General features: G+C 35.6%; 1 protein-coding gene across 1 annotated transcript; it reads left to right on the forward strand.

Annotated features, from left to right (window-relative positions):
- Positions 1 to 19,708: 19,708 nt before the first annotated feature.
- Positions 19,709 to 22,226, forward strand: LOC105780307 (L-type lectin-domain containing receptor kinase S.4). The gene has a single exon (XM_012604557.2). It carries the CDS (start codon positions 20,063 to 20,065, stop codon positions 22,100 to 22,102), a length of 2,040 nt encoding a protein of 679 aa, XP_012460011.1. The 5' UTR covers positions 19,709 to 20,062; the 3' UTR covers positions 22,103 to 22,226.
- The last annotated feature ends 1,430 nt before the right edge of the window (positions 22,227 to 23,656 follow it).

Consider the following 23,656-nt stretch of genomic DNA (forward strand, 5'->3'; position numbering starts at 1 on the left):
TGTGAACTTTGAGTTGAACCATCTCGTTTTCGAATTGGATCACTCATCTACTAGTTAAAAAGAAAAAATTAACTAAAGATAGTGTCAAAAAGAACAAATTAAACCCTTATTTTACACCGGAAAAAAAAATTAAGTCTGCATAAAAAAAATCATTGTTAAAAACCCATTATTCAAACCCCTAGTAAAAAAGAAAAAGATACAAGTCCATTTGATAAATGAAAAAATTACATATAAAAGAACGTAACAAAATAAAATAATCATTACAACACACAATTTTCTAAAGTTGCTATCTTTCTTCCTTGCCTAGGGAAAAATGAACCTTTCTTTACTCTTATTTCTTAAAATTGTAAATAGGAAAGGGGAGTGAAGCTTCCATTAGAGACAAGTTTACAAGAGCTATTTTTGTGGGATTTATAGGATTAACTCCACATCATCCATGACAAATGTGGAAGAATATCACAAGCATATAAGGGAAACAATTCCTGATTCTTTTTCTATTCAACTAGGTAGATCTTACATTTCTACAAATTATGTACTTTCTTTTCTTCTACTGCTGAAAAAAATCCTTCAAAAGGTATGGGTGATGCAATTGTGGTTGTTTCATTTGGAGATATGGGTGCTTTTTTGGGTTTAATTCTTTAATATTAAAAAAAACTCTATGTTGGTATTTCGTGAAATTCTTAACATCTGATATAAATTAATGAAAAATGAAAGAATTTATTTCCCAAGTAATATGTTTCAAAGAAATGCAAACCATATAATAGTATCAAGGTTGTTGAAGATGAACCATAGCATTACATATATAAAGCAAGGAATGGCTTCTTTAGCTCAAGCTCCAGTAAGTATCACATCACATAGTTCTTCATGTCTAATAAATTCTATGCTCACATTTTTTTACCATATTAATTGCACAAATTACAACTAAATACAAATATATCATTAACAAATATTATATTTATTGTTAGTGTGGGACAAGCTTGGAACTTGGAAGATGTAGAAAAGTCAGAGGTTAAGATTGAAGAGAATAGAGCGATGCCAACCAGAAGAAACACCAATTTCAAAGGAACCGGAGGCCGGAGATGGTGAGGGATTTGCCTAACCTAAGAATCTCAATTAATTGAGGAGGAAGATGAATCGACAGGGATTTTGATTTTGAGGGGTTGAATGAACTGATGAGGAAGAAGAAGAAGAATGGGGAGTTTAATTTAGGGGTTTTTTTAAGAAGAGAATAATTGATTTGGGGTTTAATTTAGGGGTTTTTTTTGAAGGAGAAGAAGAAATTTGACATTTTGGAATTGGTAGTTTTAGGGTTGAATTGAAGAAGAATGGACGTTGGGGGAAATTGGGAAAATCGGGCTTTAGGAAATTCGAAAATTGGCAGGTGGCCTTTAGGGGGAAATAGGGTGACGTAAAAGGTTTGGGCTTTGGGGGGAAATAGGGTAAAGTAAAAATATTTGGGCTTGGGGAATATGAATTTAAAATAATATAGTTTGTATTCAATTTATTCAAGTTATTTGAATTCAAAAATTCAACTCGATTCGAACTCGAAATTTAAAAAAATTTCGAGTTGATTCGTTTAACTCGATTCGAATAATTCGAAATTCAAAATTTTTTTAAAATTTTCAACACGAATAGAATTTTGCAAGTTCAAACCTTTCGTGGTTACAAGTTCAAACCTTTTACAACGGTTTGAATCCCTCGGCTAGGTAATTAATTGACTTACTTTTTCCTCCTTGAAGTTATTTTCTTTTTCTTTTGTCTTTTTATTCCTTTGTTCCTCCCTACCTTTACTCCAACCCTATTTTTATTTTTATTATTTATTTTTATATTTTTTGGATTTATATATTTATATATTTTTTATGTTTTGGATTTATATATTTTATTTTGTTATGCATTTTTTGTTATGCTTTTTCAATTGCTTTTTTTTTCAATTTTTTAATCTCTTTATCTTATTTATTTTTGTCTATTTTCTTGTTAGTCTGCTCGAAAACATGTACTTCATTTAGAATCTCCTATAATTCCGGTTTTCACTATTATTGGGAATTCATCCAAATTCAACGCAGTTTCAGTTCTCTCCCTCCCTTATGATATTGTGTTTATTCTGTGATTATATCTGGTTGTACATTGAAAGCAATGTACATCTTCAGTGTGGGGAGGTTATTTATTTTTTTTTATGCGATAAAATCCCTGAATTGTTGTTTGTATTTAAGTAATTTTTTCACACCTATCATTAAAGTATTTTTTTTTTTAATTTGGAGTTTTTATTGATTTTGTTTTGGAATAATTTGTGGATTTTTTTTGCATTGTGTGATTTACACTTTAAGACACGAAAGAGTCAAGCATGATAAGTTGTTTTTCAAAAATTATTATATTTGGTTCTCCCTAAATTGAAATATTGTTTTGAAATTTTAAATTTGCAATTTTAACACCAAAACCATAATTTTTTGTGAGCTTTTGAGCCTATAGAGCATATTTATTTTTTCGTGCTCATTTTATTTTTGGTTGAGAGTATTGTCAACTTTATTTGTTATTCTAGAACTTGCTTCGGTTATTCATGTCAAGACCACATTATTGATTTGATATACTGAGATGATAGAGACACTTAGGATTTAACCCACCTAACTTTTAATCAGCTTACTTGTTGTATTATCCTGTAGTAACCCTCGTTGATCCTAACACATTTTTGAACCCATTAATATTAACTCTTAACCTATATCTATGTTGTAAATTATCCTTTTTATTGATTCCCTTTTTGTCGAGATTTGATTTGGTTAGTTCCTTGACTATGTTCCATTATTTGCATTGTTGAATTTTACTTTGTTCTCTAAAAAATAGAAAAAATGAAAAAAAAAGAAAAAAAATTTGAGCTTGAATCGTTAGCTTCATATTGTGTTGAAAAGCTCATTTTTATTATTTATTTCTTGTTGATGTAAATTCTTTTAATTCAACATTTATTTTTTTCTAGTTTGACAACTTATTAACTCGATTCTCGATTATAACTGACTTTTCTGACACTTTGCATACCTTTAACCTAAGCCCTATAACAACCTTGAAAAAACCTATTGATTGGTGTGTTATCTCATTTATAGTGGTGGAGAATTGATTTTCAAGCAAGCATATGGTAATAACATTTCTCGTGTGTTTGTTGAGTGCATATTACTGTAATCTTAAACACTTTGAGTGCTTTGACTGAATCTTTAGTGAGGATGTTAATTCTTGTCGAGTTTGAATTTCAAGTAATTATTGAGATAGGGGAGGTGTCTAATGTTTTTAAAGCTTAAAATTCTCTGTTAATTATTGGATTGTTTGTATTGTTTAGTGTCATTTTAGTTTAATTTTCAACGCATGATTATCTGTGGATTATCCTAAATCATTATCGATGAAAACAATAAATTAAGGGAAGTTAACTTGAATGTGGGTTGAAGATTTTGCTTAAGGACAAGCAAACGCTTAAGTGTGGGGATATTTGACATGTGCTAAAAGTAATATGTTTTAGTTTCATTCTTAATGCGTTTTTGGGTGATTATTTGGTGTTAATGGTGAATTTTATGCTCCTAATCCTTTAAATTCATTTTTTTATACTTAAGAGAGCATTTGGGAGAAAAATGAGTGAAAAATAAGTGAAAACCGGAAAATTAGAGTAAGGTACAGGGGCCATATAGGCTAGACCATTCCACACGGTCTTGACACATGGCCGTGTTAGCCACACGGGCTACCACACGGCAATGTGATAGGCCATATCTATTTCACGAATTGCACTCCAAACAGCGAAAAAAATGAGATTTTTAGGGTTTTCGGGCATTCTCAGGCCTATATATGACAAAAATAAGAAGATAGGAGCGAGCTGTCATAAAATACTCAAGAAAACAACTCTAAAAACACCATTGAAGCTATTCTGAAGTAGATTTCTGTCAAGATTGAAGAATCTCAGTTGATTTCTTAAAAGATTATCATGAGTTTCTTTATTTATTTCGAATATACTATCTTTGGATTTTTTCTTTTATTTGCAAGCATGAACTAATTTTCTAAATACCTAAGGAGATGAAGCCTATGATGAATTCTATTGTTTGATTCCTATTTTACGCAATAAACACTTAAATTTTTTTCTCAATTATGTGTACTTAATTCTTGGTTTGATATTTCTAGATTATTGATGTAACACCCCTAACCCTTATTCATCTTCGAAATAGGGTTACAGAGCATTACCGGATAAACATAACATAAAAACATACATTTCCAAACATTAATATAAATATAACATAATTCATTCATTTACATGCATATTGTCCCTTAACCAAGCCTTTAAGGCCTTAAAAGCACTTTAGAAACAAATCAGGACTAAATTGAAAACATTTGGAACATTTAAGAAAAAGTTGAAAAAAATTGAACTGCAGGGGTGACACAGCCATGTGGCCAGGCCGTGTAACTCACCCGGCTAAGACACACGCCCGTGTCTCAGGCCATGTAACAATTGAAATAGGGACACATGGTCGCGTTCCATCTTGTGTAACTATTGAAGTTGGGTCACACAGCCAAGCCACACGCCCATGTGTCAAGCCGTGTAACTCTCGAAATTGCCACACATGCTCGTGTGTTAGGCTGTGTGTTAGGTTGTGTAACTGCCTGACTTGCAAACCTTAAAACCTACAGGGACACACTTTCGTGTCGCATGGTCGTGTGTCACAGACAGTTCTGTCACACGCCCTTGTCTCAGGCCGTGTGGACATGAAATTGGCCAAAATCAAGCCATTTCCAACACCAACCCAAACATGTACCTACAAGCATTTTGTGCATAACTTCAAAGCACCAAAATCTTACCTAAACATGCATGAAATGAATAATTCAAAAGACCAATTCCATACAACCAATATGCCATACAAGACACCTCAAAAGCAAACATACAACATATCAAAACATATGCATATTTGACCATATTTCATTCATACACATCTAGTTCAATACCTTTCCAAAGCATAGCCTATCTTGACCATTTTGAAACTATTCCATCACATACCATATTGGCCATTAAAACATGTATCTAAACTTAGTCATATTAACACATACCAATAAGGCACCAAAAGTACCAAAAGTACATAAAAAAAACATATACATGCCAAACTTATCAACTAACATTCAAATATAAGTCCACCTATACATGTCATTGTAACCTTAGCCCAAACATCAAAAACTACCGATATAACCACTGGATAGTGTGATAGATCTTCGACGAGCTTTCAAACCGATCGAGCTTCCTATAAAACATAGGAAAGAAAACTACGTAAGCATATAATGCTTAGTAAGTTCGTAAAACATGAACATAACTTACCATTTCAAGCATAACATTAAAATTAAGCATAATATAATCCAATCATAAGCTTGGCACAAGCCTAAGCACCATCAACAACACATGTTAGTGCATTAACACATAATTCACTTGAATTATCATAAGGTAAGCTAGGTGTACATGAATATACTTCTTTTGGATTCATCTTTTTTAGGAGCATGATATACTTTCATTGAACATTTCCATTTGAAACATTTTCAGAGCTTCATGACATAGTTCATTTGAACACTTACCATGACATAGTTCCTTTGAACACTTACCATTCCTTTCCTTTTCATGCCCATTGAACCATTCAGAATAACATCAGATACACGAGGAAGCTCACACGAAGTGTGCTAGACATATAACCTTTCATTTTCCTTTACAACGTTGCTCACCCGAGCTATGGGTTAGAATGTAAGCTACACGATGCTGCTCACACGAGCTGTGGAGTGTACGCAACAAATGCAGGACCCCAGCCATCGGTAGGACATTCAAGGCTAGCACCCGAAACATGAAAACCCTAATGACATGTCATTTGTATCCTACGAATTCCTAAGGTTCAAACGAGGCTCAATAATTATTGTGACGTCATTGGATATACATAATTTAGTTATATGGAAAATAACATATTAACATTTAAATCACCATAACATTAAATCGATATTTAATCTTATCAATTTACCTCAACAAACAAAGCGTAAAACATAGTCGATCAATTTGAAGCTTTCGTTTTTTCGCGATCTAAATCCGTTCGAGGTCTATCTTGATCTAAATAGATAAATTCAATTCATTTAATACTTTATTATTCAGGTCAGTCCATATTTCATACTTTTGCAAAATTACAATTTTTCCCCTAACATTTTAACATTTTTATAATTTAGTCCTTAAGCTAGTAAATTGAAATCTAAGAATTTTCATCCTCATTTCATGCTAGCCGAATGCACTAGGGACATCTACCAACTCACAAATCACCATTTCATGAATTTAACTTAAATTTTATCATTTTTACTAATAAGTCCCTAAATACAAATTTCCTCAAAAATCCTTTTACAAAACTTGATTAATTAACAACAAGGACTTATAATCTTCCATCAAACATCGAAAATCGTACAAACATATTCATGGAAAAACCCTAAATCTTTAACAATTTTGTAAATTAATCCCCGGGCTAGCTAGATTAAGCTACAATGATCTCGAAAACATAAAAATCATTAAAAACGAGACAAAAATCACTTACATGCAAGGGATTTTTTTGCCGAATCAAAGAACGCTAAAACGGTGATATTCACTCTTGAAAAAAATCGGTGGAAGAAGATGAATGCAAATAGAATTTTGTTTTTATTTAATTTAACCTTATTTACCTAATTACCAAAATAACCTCTAAAAACTTTAATAATTTCAATAAAACCATGTCATGTATGTCCAATAAGTACATAACTGGTATAATTACCATCTAATTCCACTCACATTTAAATTTCATAGCTAATTGATACCTTTAACTAATAGAACTCTACTTTTGCATCTTTTACGATTTAGTCCTTTTCACATAGTTAAGCATTTTAATACGACCTTACTAACATTCTGAGACATTAAAATAATAATAAAATAAAAAATTTCTTCTCAAATTTGTGGTCCTAAAACTACTCTTCCGATTTCACTGAAAACAGGCTGTTACAATTGATCCATGTTTGGCGTGCTTAAATCAGAGGAGGAATGGACCCTTTTTAAGAGTATAGCTAGCGTAATTGAATGGCGTTGCATGCAATTTGTCAAAATAGGACAACATAAATATATCATATTAGAGTCAAATCTAATAAGGAAATCCATAGATCGAGTTAATGTGATAATAGGGGTTTTAATTAGAAAGAAATTTTAATTAATCAAACTAAAGTCAGTTGCTCTTATTCTTAAAGAAAGATATTAGCATAATTTAGGGATTTTTATGGATCAGGATACTAAGTGAAGAAATTGTGTAATTTAGATTGATAATGATAGATGAAATCTAGGTGAATTTTTTCTTTGGTATTGTTTCGCTTTTTGGTTGTTAATCGTTTATTTTCCTAATTTGTTCTTTGTCGTGTTCGCAGTTAATTAATTTAGTTAATTTTAGTTTTAATTAATCACTCGAATTTATCGGTTAAATAATAGAAAGACGGTAATTATTGGTACTTTTAGTCTTCGTGGGAACGATATCTTTGCTCGCCATAGCTATACTATTAATTGATAGGTACATTTGCCTTAGTCAAATTTTTAGTTGGTTTATGATTGCTTCACTTGCCAACACATGAATCATTTCTCACATCAGAGTTGGTGACATTTCCAAATTACATGAATTGGTTCAGGCATAATGGCAACCCATATTTACTACCGACTTTAGAAAGGAGTAGGCAACATTACCATAAGAGGCCAAGACGAGGGCTCATTAATCCTAAGTCGGGAGAACATGTCGCGGGGGATCAATATTTTCTCCAACTCCACATGTGGACCCGATTGTCATGTAAGCTCTCAATCAATATGGTTCATATATATTTTGTGCTAACTCGATTGTCATCAACACCTTCTCCAGGTGTATATTTTGCACGATCACCACCAACCATACCATATTACATGTCGATGCCGCTAGCAACACTGATTCTTACGGTATCACCAAAAATTTCCACATTTTATCCACCATCTGCCCATTTGATACCATACAATTATCCCCTGATAGTATCACAAATACCCCTAGCATTGTCGTTCTACTGAGATGGGTCATCCTCACAATCGTCGACTCATATAGGAGGGATGTATGATGGTCAACTAAGACCCAAATTTTGAAAAAGCAAAGATTTGCTGACAAGGTACGAGAAAAGATTTTTTTTATTTCATATTGTAGTATATCTTACTTCAATAATTAATATTAATTTACAGTTTAGAAAAATTTTAATGAATAAACGAATAAGTTAGTGTTTAGCAATGAATAAGTTAGTGTTTTAATTAGCTCTTCTCCTCAATGTTCCCGACAGGTGTAGACATGTTAGCTTTGTATGCCTTGGGTTCCTACAGTAACCGCATAACCTCGGTGTGTCTCTCTGCTCTTCAATATCCATATTTCCTCGTATTCGAGTTGAGTTTGACCAACCTTTTGGTTTACGCTGTAAGTTCTTATCTAGTACCAACTTAAAAGGAGCATGCGAGATAGGTGGCCACATGCTTTCATCTGGGACGGGTGGGAATACGGACTTCCAAACATTATATGTGCGCTCTAGCTTGTAAACTTCGTCACGTAGGTCATGCAATCCAAACATAGTCATAGTTTTAAGTTGTGTTTGGGTTCATGGTAATGTCATGAGCTCGGTAACCTAAAAATTTCTCTTGTTGTGTGAGTATGGAGCCATCACCTAAGAATTTGGTATTGCATTGCAACTTGATGTCCAATTTGACGGTGATTATACGGTCTCGGATTGAAGTAAATAAGGCTTCAAGTTTACAACAGTTATGTTGTTAAAGGATGGAGCATAAATAGGGCCCTAGTTGACGGTGGTTATATAGGCACGACAACGAGTTTCTCCTTGAGAAAATAGTATAAAATCACTTATACCAGGATGCTTTATGAGAAGAATATGTGAAACCGCGCCCATGTGGACGCGCTTTTGCTACAGTAGGTCTTGAAAAAATTATTTCAAATTGATGTTTCTAAGCAAATAGAATAAAAAAACGCTTCAAGCAGAATGCTATTTGAGAAGAATTTCTGAAATCGCGCCCTCGTGGACGTGCTTTGGCTACAGTTGGTCCTGGAAGAAATAATTTTGAGTTGACGTTTCTGAGCAAATAGTATAAAATTGCTTCTACCAAGATGCTTTATGAGAAAAATTTGTGAAATCGCACCCACGTGGACGCGCTTTTGCTACAGTAGCATGTTTGGGCTGAGGCTATAAATGAGGCAAAAAATGTTCTCAGAATGCATAAGTCACAGCAGAAACAATTTAAAGAGGCTAAGAAGGTTAGAGTTTCAAATATGAGTGAACGTATTAGTGCTGTTATTTACTACGATGGTGAGGTTTGCCACACCGAGAATGGTGTTGTTTTTTTGTCAGAGAATACGGTGCGACTGGTTTTTAACCAGAACATAGATTTGACAGAACTTCGTAAAATAATTAGGCGTAACATTTTCGAAATGACGCCAATGAAAGTTCTGTCTATCACGTATCGATTTTGTTCTTCTGTTGATCCGGTGACATATGAGTCGTTCGACATAAAAGGTACTCGTAGCTTTGAGGCAATGGTGCAGACTCATCTTGCTAGTGGATCACCTTATATTGAGTTATATGTACAATTTACATCGCCAAATGATGTACTTGCGACCGGTGTTCGAGATGTATACACGACCCCTAGCCGACACTCGGTTAGCGGGTTACAAAATATGGAACAGCCCATGTTTGGTAGCGGTGTCGAATGCACATCCCCTGCAAGACACTCTGTCAGTGGATGGGACATGTACGTCGGTGGCTCGATGTTTGATGCTGGAAATACGTACTGAGGAACGACATCAAGTTCTAATGGGTGGCAATCTACATCCAATTGGGGACGTTATGAAATACCCAGAAGAAGGGATGATGTACTCCCTACGACGTCAATCGGTGAGGGGACCTCGTACGCTGCAGATGATTGTGGGTTAGAAAATGACTCCGATGTGGATCCACCTCGAGAGCCCGCACCCGGTGGTGCAGAAGTTGGCTTATTTTCTGAACCGGAGCCTATTCCAACAGAACCTGAAGATGCTGAAAGAAGTACAGATGAAGAAGAAAATCCACGATTCAGAGCATACTCACCTCCAGCCCACATGCATAATGTCAATCTATCTGCAGATGATGCGTTAGAGTTTCCAGATCTACCATACCAGTTGCGTGATCATACAAGTTCGGGGGTAGATTCGGGTGAATTTGAAGTTGGTAATCATTTTACCAACAAGGATAATTTTATTGGTGCTTTGAAACAACATAGCATCAAAAACAGCGTTAATTACCACGTCGTTAAATCCAAATCTGATAAGTTTGAGGCGAAGTGTGTAGTGCAAGACGACACATGTTCATGGAAAATCTACGCCTCGTTAAGGAAAATGACAGGGTTGTGGGAGATTAAAAAGTACAAAAGTCTACATACATGAGCTGTAGGTACAGTATTGACGGTTTCTCAATAATACTTTTATTATGTAATATTGCATTATTTAATATACTCCGTTTATAGGTGTTTCACAAGATCATCCCAAGATGGATTCAGCTATGTTAGCTACCTTGATACCGCCCACGGTAAAAACAGATCCCAAGACTTCAGTACCGGTGTTAATTGTTAATATTCGTAGCCAAATGGGGTACACGCCCTCTTACCGCAAGGCTTGGATAGCTAAGCAAAAGGCGTTGGAGAAGATGCATAGTGAGTGGGACGCTTCATATAATGAAATATGGCAGTGGTGTCAGGTGCTAGAGAGATACGTCCCAAGTGCCATCACAGACCTTGAAACGGAACATGTGTACTACAACGACCGATTGCTATGTAGATGCCAAGTGTTCAAACGCCTGTTTTGGACCTTTAAGCAATGCCGAGACGCATTTCCATACTGCAAGCCATTGGTAAAAATTGACGGTACATTTATGTTCGGTAGGTATACTCATCGGCTATTGCTTGTAGTGGCATAGGATGGCGGTGGGAGAATTCTTCCAATTGCATTTGCAATAACACCGGGGGAGTCTTCTGATGATTGGGATTTCTTTCTCTCTAGGTTAAGGAGGTATGTGTGCCCCCAACTTGATATCTGTGTTATTTCAGATCGGGGTGCCGGTATACTAGCTGCATTTGATCGACAGAAAAGCTTATGGCAACGCACACACCATAGATATTGCCTAAGACACGTTGCTTCGAACTATTACAGGCAATATCCATCTAAGAGCGAACGGCGACAAGTGACCAACATGGGTATTTAGTCTATATCTGTGTTATTTCGTTTGTCAATTTGAATTAGTTTTATTGGTAGAAGTGGTATGTAATATTCGCTATGAACTTATATTGGCAGGGTATGAAATAAATAAAGACCGTTTTCACGAGATGTTGGCAATTTTATGTTTAATTAACGAATAAGGGGCGGACTACCTTTGTAACATACGTTTCGAACATTGGGCACAATGATACGACTGCGGCCTACGATCTGGCCATATGACGTCGAACCAGGCTGAATGCATAAATTCTATTCTTAAAGGAACGTGTCATCTACCGATAACATCGGTTGTACGAGAGACATTTTCGTTTGGCGGCGCTATTTCCAAAGCGAGCAGCAAGTTATGCAAGCCAAATGCAGGGACGCTATGTATGGTGTAGTAAGGTAGTTCAAGAAATTAACAAGGCCAAGGCGAGGGCAAACACCATGCACACAGTGTGTCACGATCGAGACAATTTATGGTTTCGCGTGACAGAGTTTGACAGACCGCACCAAGATGTTGTTGGCGGGCAATATCATGTACACTTGCGAAATAGGACTTGTGACTGTGGGATGTTTGATGCACTTCATTATCCATGCGCTCATGTTATTGCAGTTTGTCAGAATTTCCGTCTAGATCCGATGAGCTGTGGACGAAGTGTACAAATTAGAAAACATGTACAGCGTCTAAAGACACGTTTTCCCACCGGTCCCAGATGAACGTAAGTGGTCGCCCGTATCTCTTGCACCTTTTAAGCTGTTACCGGATAGAGAATTGCGTCGTAAACCAAAGGGTTGACCTTGCTCGACTAGAATACGTAACAATATGGATATCCGAGAAATAGCTAGTCAACAGAAGTTGTGCGGATGGTGTAGGAATCTAGGCCATACAGGTCGATCATGCCCTAATCGGAATAGTTGAATGTAATTGTAAAAAAATTATATTTTTTTAATTATTTATTGATAATTGTATTAATTGTTAGTAAAATTATTAAATTATATCAAATTATTAATTGTTAGTACCAGTCAAAACATTTTTTCAAATCTAACATTATGTGAATGTAAAAATATTAACTGATAATTGTATTAATGGTTAGTAGAATTATCAAATTATATTTAACTTAAGGGTTAGGGTTTTAAAGTTAAGGTTTTATGGTTTAGGGTTTTTAAGTTTAGGGTTTAAGGGTTTTAAGTTTAGTGTTTGTGGTTTTTAGGTTTAGGGTTTAGAGTTTTTTAGGTTTAGGTTTTAGGGTTTTTAAGTTTAGTGTTTAGAGTTTTTAAGTTTAGGGTTTAGGGTTTTTAGGTTTAAGGTTTGGGGTTTTTAAGTTTAAGGTTAGCGTTTTTAATTTAAGAGTTAGGGTTTTTAAGTTAAGGGTTAGGATTAGGGTTAGGATTTTTAGTTTAAGGGTTTATGGTTTGTCAATTAAATTATGCATTTAATTATAAATTATAAATTTATAAATTTATAAATTTTTAATAAATTAGTTTAGGGTTTTTAAGTAATAACTCAAAAAAAATTCTATTTTATTACATCAAATAATATCAAAATATTCAACATATTTGTATAAATAAAGTTAAATACAAAAATCAATCTCCGTGCCCGCCGGATTCAGTGCCACATGGCGGCCGTTGACGGTTACGCGCTAGATTCCTCCTTTGTCCAGCTTCCGGTGGTGGTTGTGGTTCCTCTGGCGGGGATTCTGGTTCTTCCGGTAGGGCATCTGGTTGTCGGAGTTGGGACGATGATCCACCTTGAAAGAATAGTGAATGTGGAGGTGTTTGCATCACCAACGGCGACGGTGTTTGAAACCCATACGGTGCTGGGGCCTAGTAAAAAGAAGAGCTCCCCGACGGCCTCTCTTGCGATCCCTCGTGCGCCACTGGCCTATACATTGGCGGTTCACTCGGCGTAACAGGAAATGGAGCCGATTCGGGCCATTGACTCCTACCTGCCATAGGACTCGGAAAATGATACATATAAGGGTTAGGATACATAAAAAAGCTAGGAAACGCACCTGGCATCATCTAAAAAGGCGGTTGCGTGGGTATCATCGGTTGAACTGCTGGGTCGGGTGACTGTGTCGGTGCTTTCGTTGGGTCTAGTGATTGCATGGCCGCTGATGATGGGCCGGGTGAATGTCTGGGGCTTGTTAAGGGGCCAGCGTCATCGTCTCCTCATCTTGGATTTAGAGGCCTGCGCCTTTCCCTTTGGACACGAATTTGTCGCTGCCTCCCCTCTGGCGTCAGTAAATACGGCTTGCCATGGATCCTAAACCATGGCATGTATTCTGGCACGCACGCTAACTCCGGAACGATGATTGGTTCCCGAGTAGGTATATATTCATACCGATCTTCCCACATTTCCATGTACTAGGACCAGTATCTCAGCCAATCCGTATTCAATTGCCGAAGGTCGACTTTGTGTTGATCGTTAAACACCTTAGGTCCCACGGGAATTGGTTGTCTATATCGAAACCATTTTTAAACTTGAAAAAATTGGGATCGACTTTGAAAATGAAATCGGAGTCGCCACCGATCTTTTATTGAGGTGTGATCGAATCACCTTGAAAATAATTTTAGGTCTGCGAATTTTGAGAAAACAGGTTCGGGAATCAGTTACGCACGAGGAAGGGTTAGCACCCTCGTGACGCCCAAAATTGGTACCGAATTGACTGTTTAATATCTCAATGTCAAAAAATTTTAAATACGATCCTTTGAATAAACCAAGTTGAACAATAAGACTCACTCATTTCGAAGAAATAAATTGCCACACTCAGTGAGTTAGGGTGCAACAATTCAATCACCAAAATTAAGTATGCCTTTTTAATTTTTAAAATTTTAAAAATCATGTATTTGAGAAGGTTGTTCGGTCATTTAAGTCGAACGAGAAATTAGAACCCAATAAGTTTGGGCTTAATTTCCTGAAATTCCTAAACACAGAACATGACCTTTATTTAAAATCTTTAATTCGGGATAGCAAAATTATCGGATCCAGTGAGTTAAGGTCCAACGTTTGAAATCCCGAGGGTCATTATTTGAGATTCGTATGAGTTTATTTAAAAGTTACTAGGCCGTCCAAATTGAACGAGGAAAATTGAAGCCCAGTAAGTTAGGACCCTATTTTCTCGAGAATTCTTGAATGCCGGATATTTTGGGAATTTAAAACTATTTTGGTATTTTGATAAAATGCGATCTTTTAAGCGATGCAATATGGGTGAATGTATCCGTACAATATAAAGGATGATTCGTAAATAACATACACTAGCGGATAACAAATAATCAATATAAATACAAATAAGCATAGTATCAATAATCTCAATTACGCCAATATCAACACCAACATTCAAAATACATATTATAAAAGATAAATCAAAATACATTAAATAACATACATATATTAATTGAAAATAAGTAATATGTAGGAGTGAAAAACTTCATGTAAGTAATACTATATACTAATATGCAAAAAGTGAAATACACTAAATATATGTGGATATTTAAAATAAGTAAAGCATATCAATAGGTATATAAAAATATAAAGTTTAAAATTAAATAATATATACATTACGTACATATATATATGCATAATAAAACTAGTTTAAAGATAATAGTGAATAATAAGGTAATGTATACATAAATAGGAAAATAGAAATATAATCCAATATAATGATGATTACAATAGTAAATAGTATAGGTTAATTTTAAAATAAGTAAAATGTAAAATAACTTAAAATAAAATAATCATAGGTTAGGTTAAGATAATAAATAAAAGGTTTAATATAATCTATAAAAGAGAAAATTGAAATTAAAATAATTTGAAAATAAACAAAATTTTAAAATAACATATATAAAATGATGTATATATATAAACATATATTATATATACAAATTTAAAATGGATAAATAATAGCAAATAAAAGCAAATTATGAAATAATTTAAAGCATGCCATATAAAATATAGATTACATATAACATATATATTTAAAATAAGGGTCATTTACAAAGAAAAATAAATGAATAAATAAATGTGGTGACATAGAAATGAAATAAAAATAAAACTAAAAAAATGAAATAAAAAAATAAAACGAAGTATATATAAAATAAGCAAAAGAGAACCACAATAGTGCTAATAATAATAATAGTAATGACAATAAATTAATTAATAAGCTGACTAATAAAAGGATTAAACCGTAATAAAAATCGAATTAACATGAACCAAAAGAAATATTAAATAAAATGCGGGTCAAAATGCGATTAAAATAAAATAAAAAACCAGAAACAGAATTAAAATGAATAACAAGGACTAAATTACAACGCGCGAATGACACGAGGGACTAAAAGGGAAATAATCTCAACACCTCGAAACGCTACATTATGAGAGGGACTAAAGTGAAACAAAAATGAAATAAGAGGTTAAATTTAAAAAGAAGTAAAAGAACTAGATTGTAGCGCGCAATAAAAGCGAGGGACTAGTGGGGCAAATAATCCATTTAACAAATAACGCGCGGATCCTTCCCCGGGTCGGGTCACCGTGCGGGTCATGTTCACTGAACGACCAAAACGGTGCCGTTTCGAAGCTATGGGAACCAGCCTCGAATGGTGTCGTTTTATACGCCTACTTAAACACCCTAAAACCTGAAACAGAATGTTTCAGCCCTAAGCGAGCAAGGTTTCAATCGACGCTACACTAAGGTGAATCTTTTCCTTTTTTTTACTTCTATTTTAAAAAAATCAATAGTAATAAACACGCATCGATAGAACAGAGAAGAAAAAAAGCAGAAAAACAATCACCTTCAAGAAACTTTTTTGATCATTTTTTTGTATTGATTCTGTCTTTTTTTAAAAACAAAAGGCTCTCTGTTTGTTCTTATAGCCGAAATAAAAAATGATGAAATCCCCTCGAATCTTTTTTCTTTACATTTTTCTTATTTTCCTATTTTTCTGATTTGCTGGCAATTTCTATTCTTTTTGCTTGCTTTCTCTGCCTTTTTCATTTGTTTGTCCTTCTTGCAGGTATACGGAGGCCGTACGTTGACGTGGCACGGCTCGGCGCAGCGCATGGAGACATGGCACGTAGCGGTGGCGCATAAATGTGAAGATGCTTGTGCAAGAGAGGCTCAAGACGTGGGGACGAAGGCCTTGATGGCTACTGTTGGGTCCGAATCTTGCTAGGGTTTCTTCTTTGTGTATTCGGTGTTGGGCCATTTTAATGAGTTCGATTGGGCTAGGGGTATTTGGGCCACTGTTTTAGGAATTGGGTCTGGGTTAAATTTGGGTTTAGGGTTTCAATTGTATGGGTATTGGGTTAAAAACAATTTGGGCCATGCTGGGCCCATGTGTTTGGACTGAGGACTTTTAAATTTGGATTGGTTTATTTTATTACGGGCCGGGCAAATATTGGGCCTTACAGTCTACATCCAAATTGTCGTAGCACTCTGTCTGACTGGTGCGGCTCCACGGTCGTGTAGTTGATCAACGCGACTTTCACGTACCAAGCATTTCGATTTTGTAAGAACTCATTCGGAATTACTGCCTGAATTGCTGGATCCTTGTATGGTGTCAATTGAAACTATATGAACATTATATAAATATTAGTTATATACATAATACTAATTACTAATTACCAATCGACTAGCGAATGATGGAAATATCAATTTTATTTAATACTTAAATGTGCTTCCGACTGTTGGTCTAATAGAAGCCGTATATCTTCAAGTTCGGTAGGTAATCGAGCATGACTTGCCGGATGATTCCACCTAATTAAATAAAATTTTAGCATACTTTTATTTTTAAATATCTACATAATAATTGTAAAATCTAATATAAAATTTACCTCGTTATGAGTGGGAATGTATATGGGTGGTCCACTCGAGGGCGTAGAAATAGAAAGCGAAACCGTGCCCATGACTGCAGTAGTGACAGGCAACCTCTGATTTTTGCTCTCCTCGGTTGCGTCGCCCCGCACATCTCCCGATAAAATGTGGCCAAGACGGCAGACCCCCAACTCAATTCACCGGCTGCTCTAAAATCAACGAGATTCAGCAGCCATCTTAGATGTACGCGGCTCCGTGACAAGTCCGGCATCAGATAACCTCCAATTAACTAAAGAATGTATGCCCGAGCATATCAGATTCTTTCTATTTCGGTTGAATCTTTATCCAGATCCGGGAATGTGTCTCGCAACCAGCCCATCTCGATCTTACCTCCATCCATTTTCTCCAGAATAGCACCCAGAAGCTCGTAGCACACCGCTGGCCAATCGCTAGATTGGGCAGACCCCGTGACTGGGTACCCGTCCACCGGCAATCCCAATTGCAGGCTAACGTCTTCCAAAGTGACAGTGCACTCTCCACATGGAAGATGGAATGTATGCGTCTCGGGTCTCTACCTCTCGATCAACGCAGTGATTAGTTTCGGGTCCACCTTGCATCCCCGGCCTACCGTCGCCACGTGCCAAAAACCTGCTTCCTGCAGGTAGTTCTCTACCAACGGTGATGGAGAAGCATGCATATTCCAGATATTGCATTCCAATACCCGATCTACAGACTTTTATAACAAATAATAAATTAATAATTATCTAAAAATGCATAAATAAAAAAATCTTAAATAATATTTAAAAATTAAATTTAACACTTACCATATTCATTTGTTCCACGTATATGTGGTGCTTATTAAGACGAGTCAATCCTCCATCCATTATTGAAATCGTACAAATCTTTTCGGTTTAAAAATTAGGGATTTAAGAGTAATTTTTTCGGTTTAAAAAAATCAAAATTATTTAAAAATAGGGATTTAAGAGAAATTTAAAAGGAATTTGAGAGCTAATTGAGATTAAATATGAATTTGAGAGAAATTTGGAAGGACATTGAGAGGAAATTGAGAGGAGATTGAGAGAAAATTTGACAGAGGATTTGTTTGTGAAAAGAAAAGGGTGGGGGTATTTATAGGTTTTTCTTTTTTCGACCGTTGGGGGGGCAACGGTCAAATTTTTGACCGTTGCACTGTTCACGCGCGGTCTAAATCGCTTCCCCAGGGACGCGCCACGTCATCAAAATGCGGCCACGTCAGCGCGTTTTGTTGACACATTTCTTGACATCGCGCTGACGTGGACGCGATTTAGGGGAAAGGGACCCATTCCGGTAAATAATAAAATACCGGGCCCATTTCGATAAATTTAAAAAAAAATTTGGCTTTTTTTGGTAAATTGCCTTCAAATTTCCCCAATTAATGCATAATGGAAGATTAATGTTTCAATAAAATTTTAAAATTTTAATAGAAGTAACACTTATTGTTTAAAAATATTATTTTGTTTAATAAAATTATATTTTGAAAGTTTTTATGATTCTAATGAAATATTTTGTTTGGACTTGAATTATGAATAATCATGTCATTTTTAAATAATAAATGTTAATTCCGTTTTAATTTATGGATTAAATTGATTCATTTAATAGTAAATGAACTAATTTGATCAAATCTTTATAATTGAAGAATTTGATAAATACATTTGCCATTATTATAAATATTAAATTAAACAATTAGTTCAACGATGAATTATAAGATGAAGGTTGTGTTTAGCAGTACTTTTTAGAAACACTTTTGACATGAAAAACACTTTTAAAGCAAAATAAATGCTAAACAAACAACTTTGAAGGAAATTTTTGACTTTTCAAAAGCACTTTTCCCAAATGTAGAAGTTAAAATTTTTAACTTTTCTATCTCAAAAGCACTTTTGACAGCTTAATTATGTTCTCACCTCTCTATCATATGGTACTTTCTCTTCTTCAATTAATTGCTTAAAAATTTTTTCATATATTAAAATATTAACAACAAATTATAATAAATTATTTTTATATTCTTATTAAAATATCATAATATTGACTAATTTAAATATTATTTAAATACTTATTTGTTATTTTATAACACAATATCTAAAATGAATAATTTATTTCTAAAAATACTTTTTAACAATATTTATCAAAATCACTTATCAAGAACACCAAACTTTTTTAAAAATATTTTTTAAAAACACTTCTCAAATAAACGACCGAAGTAACATTACCTTTACATCCTAGTTATCCATTATAATTGTTATAAGTTAAAAAGTAAAAAAGGATCATTTTGCCGGGAAAAACTCTTGCCCTCAGCCTGCCTGCTTCCTTGAATGCTTGAGTTTGAATAAACAAAGCTTTAGTCCTCTGTTGGCTCTTGGCTGCATCAAGGAGAATATTTTAATTTTAATTTTCAACAGAAAAATACAATTGAGAACGGAAGATTAGCAATAAACTTGAATCCCCTTCGAGTTTGTTTTAAATCAACTTGGAAGTCAAACAAATTCCTTTCCAAGGTCTAAAAGGGTAACTGATGTGGGATAATCCGGAAAATAAACAAAAAAAAAGGGCACCCATAAATTAAACCCTCTTCTGCTACTTTCTCGTCAATAGTTCAGACTCTAGCTCGGTCTGGTCTGTGCCAGAACCTGACCAAATTCCAGAACACGCGTCACCCTCTCTTGCTCTTCCTCTCTATCTATATCTGTTGGCCCATATATGTGTTATACCCAAATTGGTGCCCAATGTTTCGAGCTTTCTGGTTGGAAACCCTTCCCTGCCCTTCTAATCTCTATCATTATCATGAGATCTCTTTCAAGTTGCCACTACTCTTTCAACAAAAACCACACCTAAAAGGTGCTCTTCAAGGCTTAAATTAAAATTCCCATCTCTCTCACGTTTTTTCCAATTTCTCATCCTTTTTCTTTACCCTGATTCCATCTCTCGTTTGCCCTTAACATGGCTTATTTCCTCCTACTTTTCTTTCTCTTGATCTCAGCTGCTTCTTCACAGTCCACCGAGGTGTTCTTCCCTGGATTCAAAGACTTAAACCCCAACAACTTAACAGTAACGGGGGTTGCACGGATTGATAAACATGGCATTCTCTGCTTAACAAATGACACCAGTCGTCTACAGGGTCATGCTTTTTACAACTCTCCATTTAGATTCAAGAACTCCAGCAATGGGCAAGCTTTTTCCTTTTCCACCTCTTTTGCTTTCGTTATAGTTCCTGAGTATTTAAAGCTAGGTGGGCATGGCCTTGCTTTCACAATCGCCACTTCTAAAGATCTGAAAGCACTTCCAAGTCAGTATCTAGGAATCCTTAACGCAACTGATAATGGGAACCTCACAAACCATCTGGTTGCAGTAGAGTTCGACACGGTTCAGGATTTTGAGTTCCAGGACATCAATGACAACCATATTGGCATCGACATCAACAGCATGGTGTCAAATGCTTCTGCTCCTGCCGCTTACTTCACCGATGTTTCCACGAAGCAAAATCTTACTCTCAAAAGTGGAAACCCAATCCAAGTTTGGATCGATTATGATGCAGTTGAAAACGTCTTCAATGTAACCATCGCACCGAATTCGACAAGACCCAGATTGCCGATCTTGTCGTATCATGTAGATCTTTCACCGTTTCTTCAAGAGTTTATGTACGTTGGTTTCTCAGCTTCAACAGGGTTACTTGCTAGCTCGCATTATGTTTTAGGTTGGAGCTTTAAAATCAATGGACAAGCTCAGGCTCTCGATCTATCTTCTCTGCCTTCGCTCCCCGGACCACCAAAAAAGCATACAGCTTTAACAGTTGGTGTCTCTGTTTCCTCTGTCATTCTTGTCATAATTGCTGTCTCCATTGTCATTTATATCATTTTCAAAATAAAAAACGCTGATGTGATTGAAGATTGGGAGCTGGAGATTGGACCACAAAGATGTTCTTATGGAGAACTCAAGCAAGCAACCAATGGTTTCAGTGACAAAAACTTACTTGGTCAAGGTGGATTTGGCAGAGTTTACAAAGGAACGCTTCGAAATTCAAAGACTGAAGTTGCTGTGAAGCGAGTTTCTCATGAATCGAAGCAGGGTTTGCGTGAATTCGTATCAGAAATTGCTAGTATTGGAAGGCTTCGCCATAGGAACTTGGTTCAGTTACTGGGATGGTGCAGGAGAAGAGGTGATCTTCTTCTTGTTTATGATTTCATGGCTAATGGCAGCTTAGATCAGTTTTTGTTTGATGAGCCTAAAATAATCTTGAATTGGGAGCAAAGATTCAGGATTATCAAAGGTGTGGCTTCGGGTCTTCTTTATTTACACGAAGGCTATGAACAAATTGTGATTCATAGAGATGTTAAGGCAAGTAACGTGTTATTAGATGATGAATTGAATGGAAGATTAGGAGATTTTGGCCTTGCAAGATTGTACGAACACGGTTCAAATCCGGGGACAACTCGGGTGGTTGGTACATTGGGATATCTAGCACCAGAGCTACCCAAGACAGGAAAGGCCACAACATGCTCCGATGTCTATGCTTTTGGTGCATTATTGCTTGAAGTTGCTTGTGGGCGTAGGCCAATTGAGCCGAAGGCCTTGCCTGAGGAATTAGTGTTGGTTGATTGGGTATGGGAGAAGTTCATACAAGGGAGACTCCTTGATGTGGCAGACATTAGGCTCAATGGCAAATATGATGAAGGTGAAATGTCGATGGTGCTTAAATTAGGCCTAATGTGTTCAAATGACATGCCTGTGGCACGGCCTACCATGAGGCATGTAGTGAGGTATCTAGATGGAGAGGCTGAACTGCCGGAAAGTTTGAGGCCGCCGGCGTCATTTGACGGCAATAAAGGTTATGCAGAAGGGTTTGATGCTTTTGTGAATTCATTTGCGTCCTCATCTTTTGATAAAATGAGTTCAAATTCATTCATGGAAACTGGTAATGTTGCTACTAGTTTTGCTTCTCTTTCAACCTCTCCACTTTCCCTTCTTAGAGAAACTAGATAGTGTCTGAAACAGTTTTCTTCTCCTCTTTTTTTTTTCAATATATATTTTCTTCAATGACTGAGCTTGTATCATATGCAAAACTATGGGACATTTAACAAAGGGAAACAAAGACATTGATGTTTCACATGTTTGTAGCATCCTTAATTGCTTTCTCTTCTGTAGTAAACTATGGTCGGGAAACGTGTGATGTCATTAATATTTCTTTTTCCTACTAAGCTACCTCTGTATTTGTGATTTAACATCTGATGTCCTTTTATATTTTACGAGCATTATTGTCGTTAACTAGAATGTCTTAATTATGATTGATAGATGTCTAATCCTTCCCTTATTTTGGGAAGAAAGTAAAGTTCCATAAAAATGTTGGAATTCGTAATTAGAAACTGGACTGCAAATTCACGAAGAGTTAAGGTAATACGGAACTTCTAAAACCTGAGACTGAAATGAGTATTAATTAAAACTGCGAAGACTTGCCATTCATTGGCTAAACATATGGAACAGTACTTCAAATATTGGGCTTAAGAGAGAAAAATACAAAACAAAAGACCAATGTTAGGGGCATGACCATGTGCTAACTCTACCCTCTTGATATCCATTGTATATTTATGATTGAAAGAGGCCATGGAAATAGTGGGGTTGTTACAGTTGAATGGAATCTTCTACTAGTGGCCTAGTGGCGCAGTGGGAGTTTGACATTTTAATAGGCAAACAAAAATACCCAAAGATCAAGACTCAAGATCACCACAGATAGATATCAGACAAAACCATGGCTAAAATAAGCGAAAGGGAAGAAGACTTTTGACCGTTTCCTTCTCTTTTATGGATGAAGAAGAAAAAGGTGATTGGATGCTGTCCATACTTCATTCCTTCAGTACTTCACTACATTGATATGAGATGCTAAAACAATATCTCAGGGGACCACTTCTATCTTGCTTCATCTATTTTTTATTATGACCATCATCCAGTTGAATTTTCTGACTTTCCTACCCCATAACAAGAGAATCATCTGATTTCAACTATTCAACTCCAAATGAAAGTTCCAAGTTTTATTTGTTAAAGATAATAAGACGGTTAGAGAGGTAGTTAGAATGAGCTGAGGAGTTAGCTAATCTGTTAAGGAAGGTAGTTATTTATTTCTATAAATATGAACCTCTGGCTTTGTATTGAACAGGTTAATGAGATTAAATTCAGATTGAAAACACATTTTATTTCTTTAGCTTTCTTTAGTTTACCTAGATTTCTTCATGGTATCAGTCGCTAGGTGTTCTTGATCATGGCAACGGCAAATTCTGCTGCTTCAGACTCTGTTGAATTAAATGGCTCGGTCTTTGCTGCTGATCGGGTGGTGAATTCCTTTCCTCGGCATGAAGTTGTGAAGTTTGATGAAGGAACATTCCTTCAATGGAAGCAACAGGTTAGGTTTATTGCTAATGGCTATGATTTGTTTGGATTTCTTAATGGATCTACTTCTGCGCCATCGAGATTTGTGCAAGCATCGGATGGTGCTCTTGTGCTCAATCCGGCGGCATCCGTGTTTCAGCAACAGGATAATCTCCT

The sequence above is a fragment of the Gossypium raimondii genome, chromosome 4 (assembly GCF_025698545.1).
Source record: "Gossypium raimondii isolate GPD5lz chromosome 4, ASM2569854v1, whole genome shotgun sequence".
NCBI classification, from domain to species: domain Eukaryota; kingdom Viridiplantae; phylum Streptophyta; class Magnoliopsida; order Malvales; family Malvaceae; genus Gossypium; species Gossypium raimondii.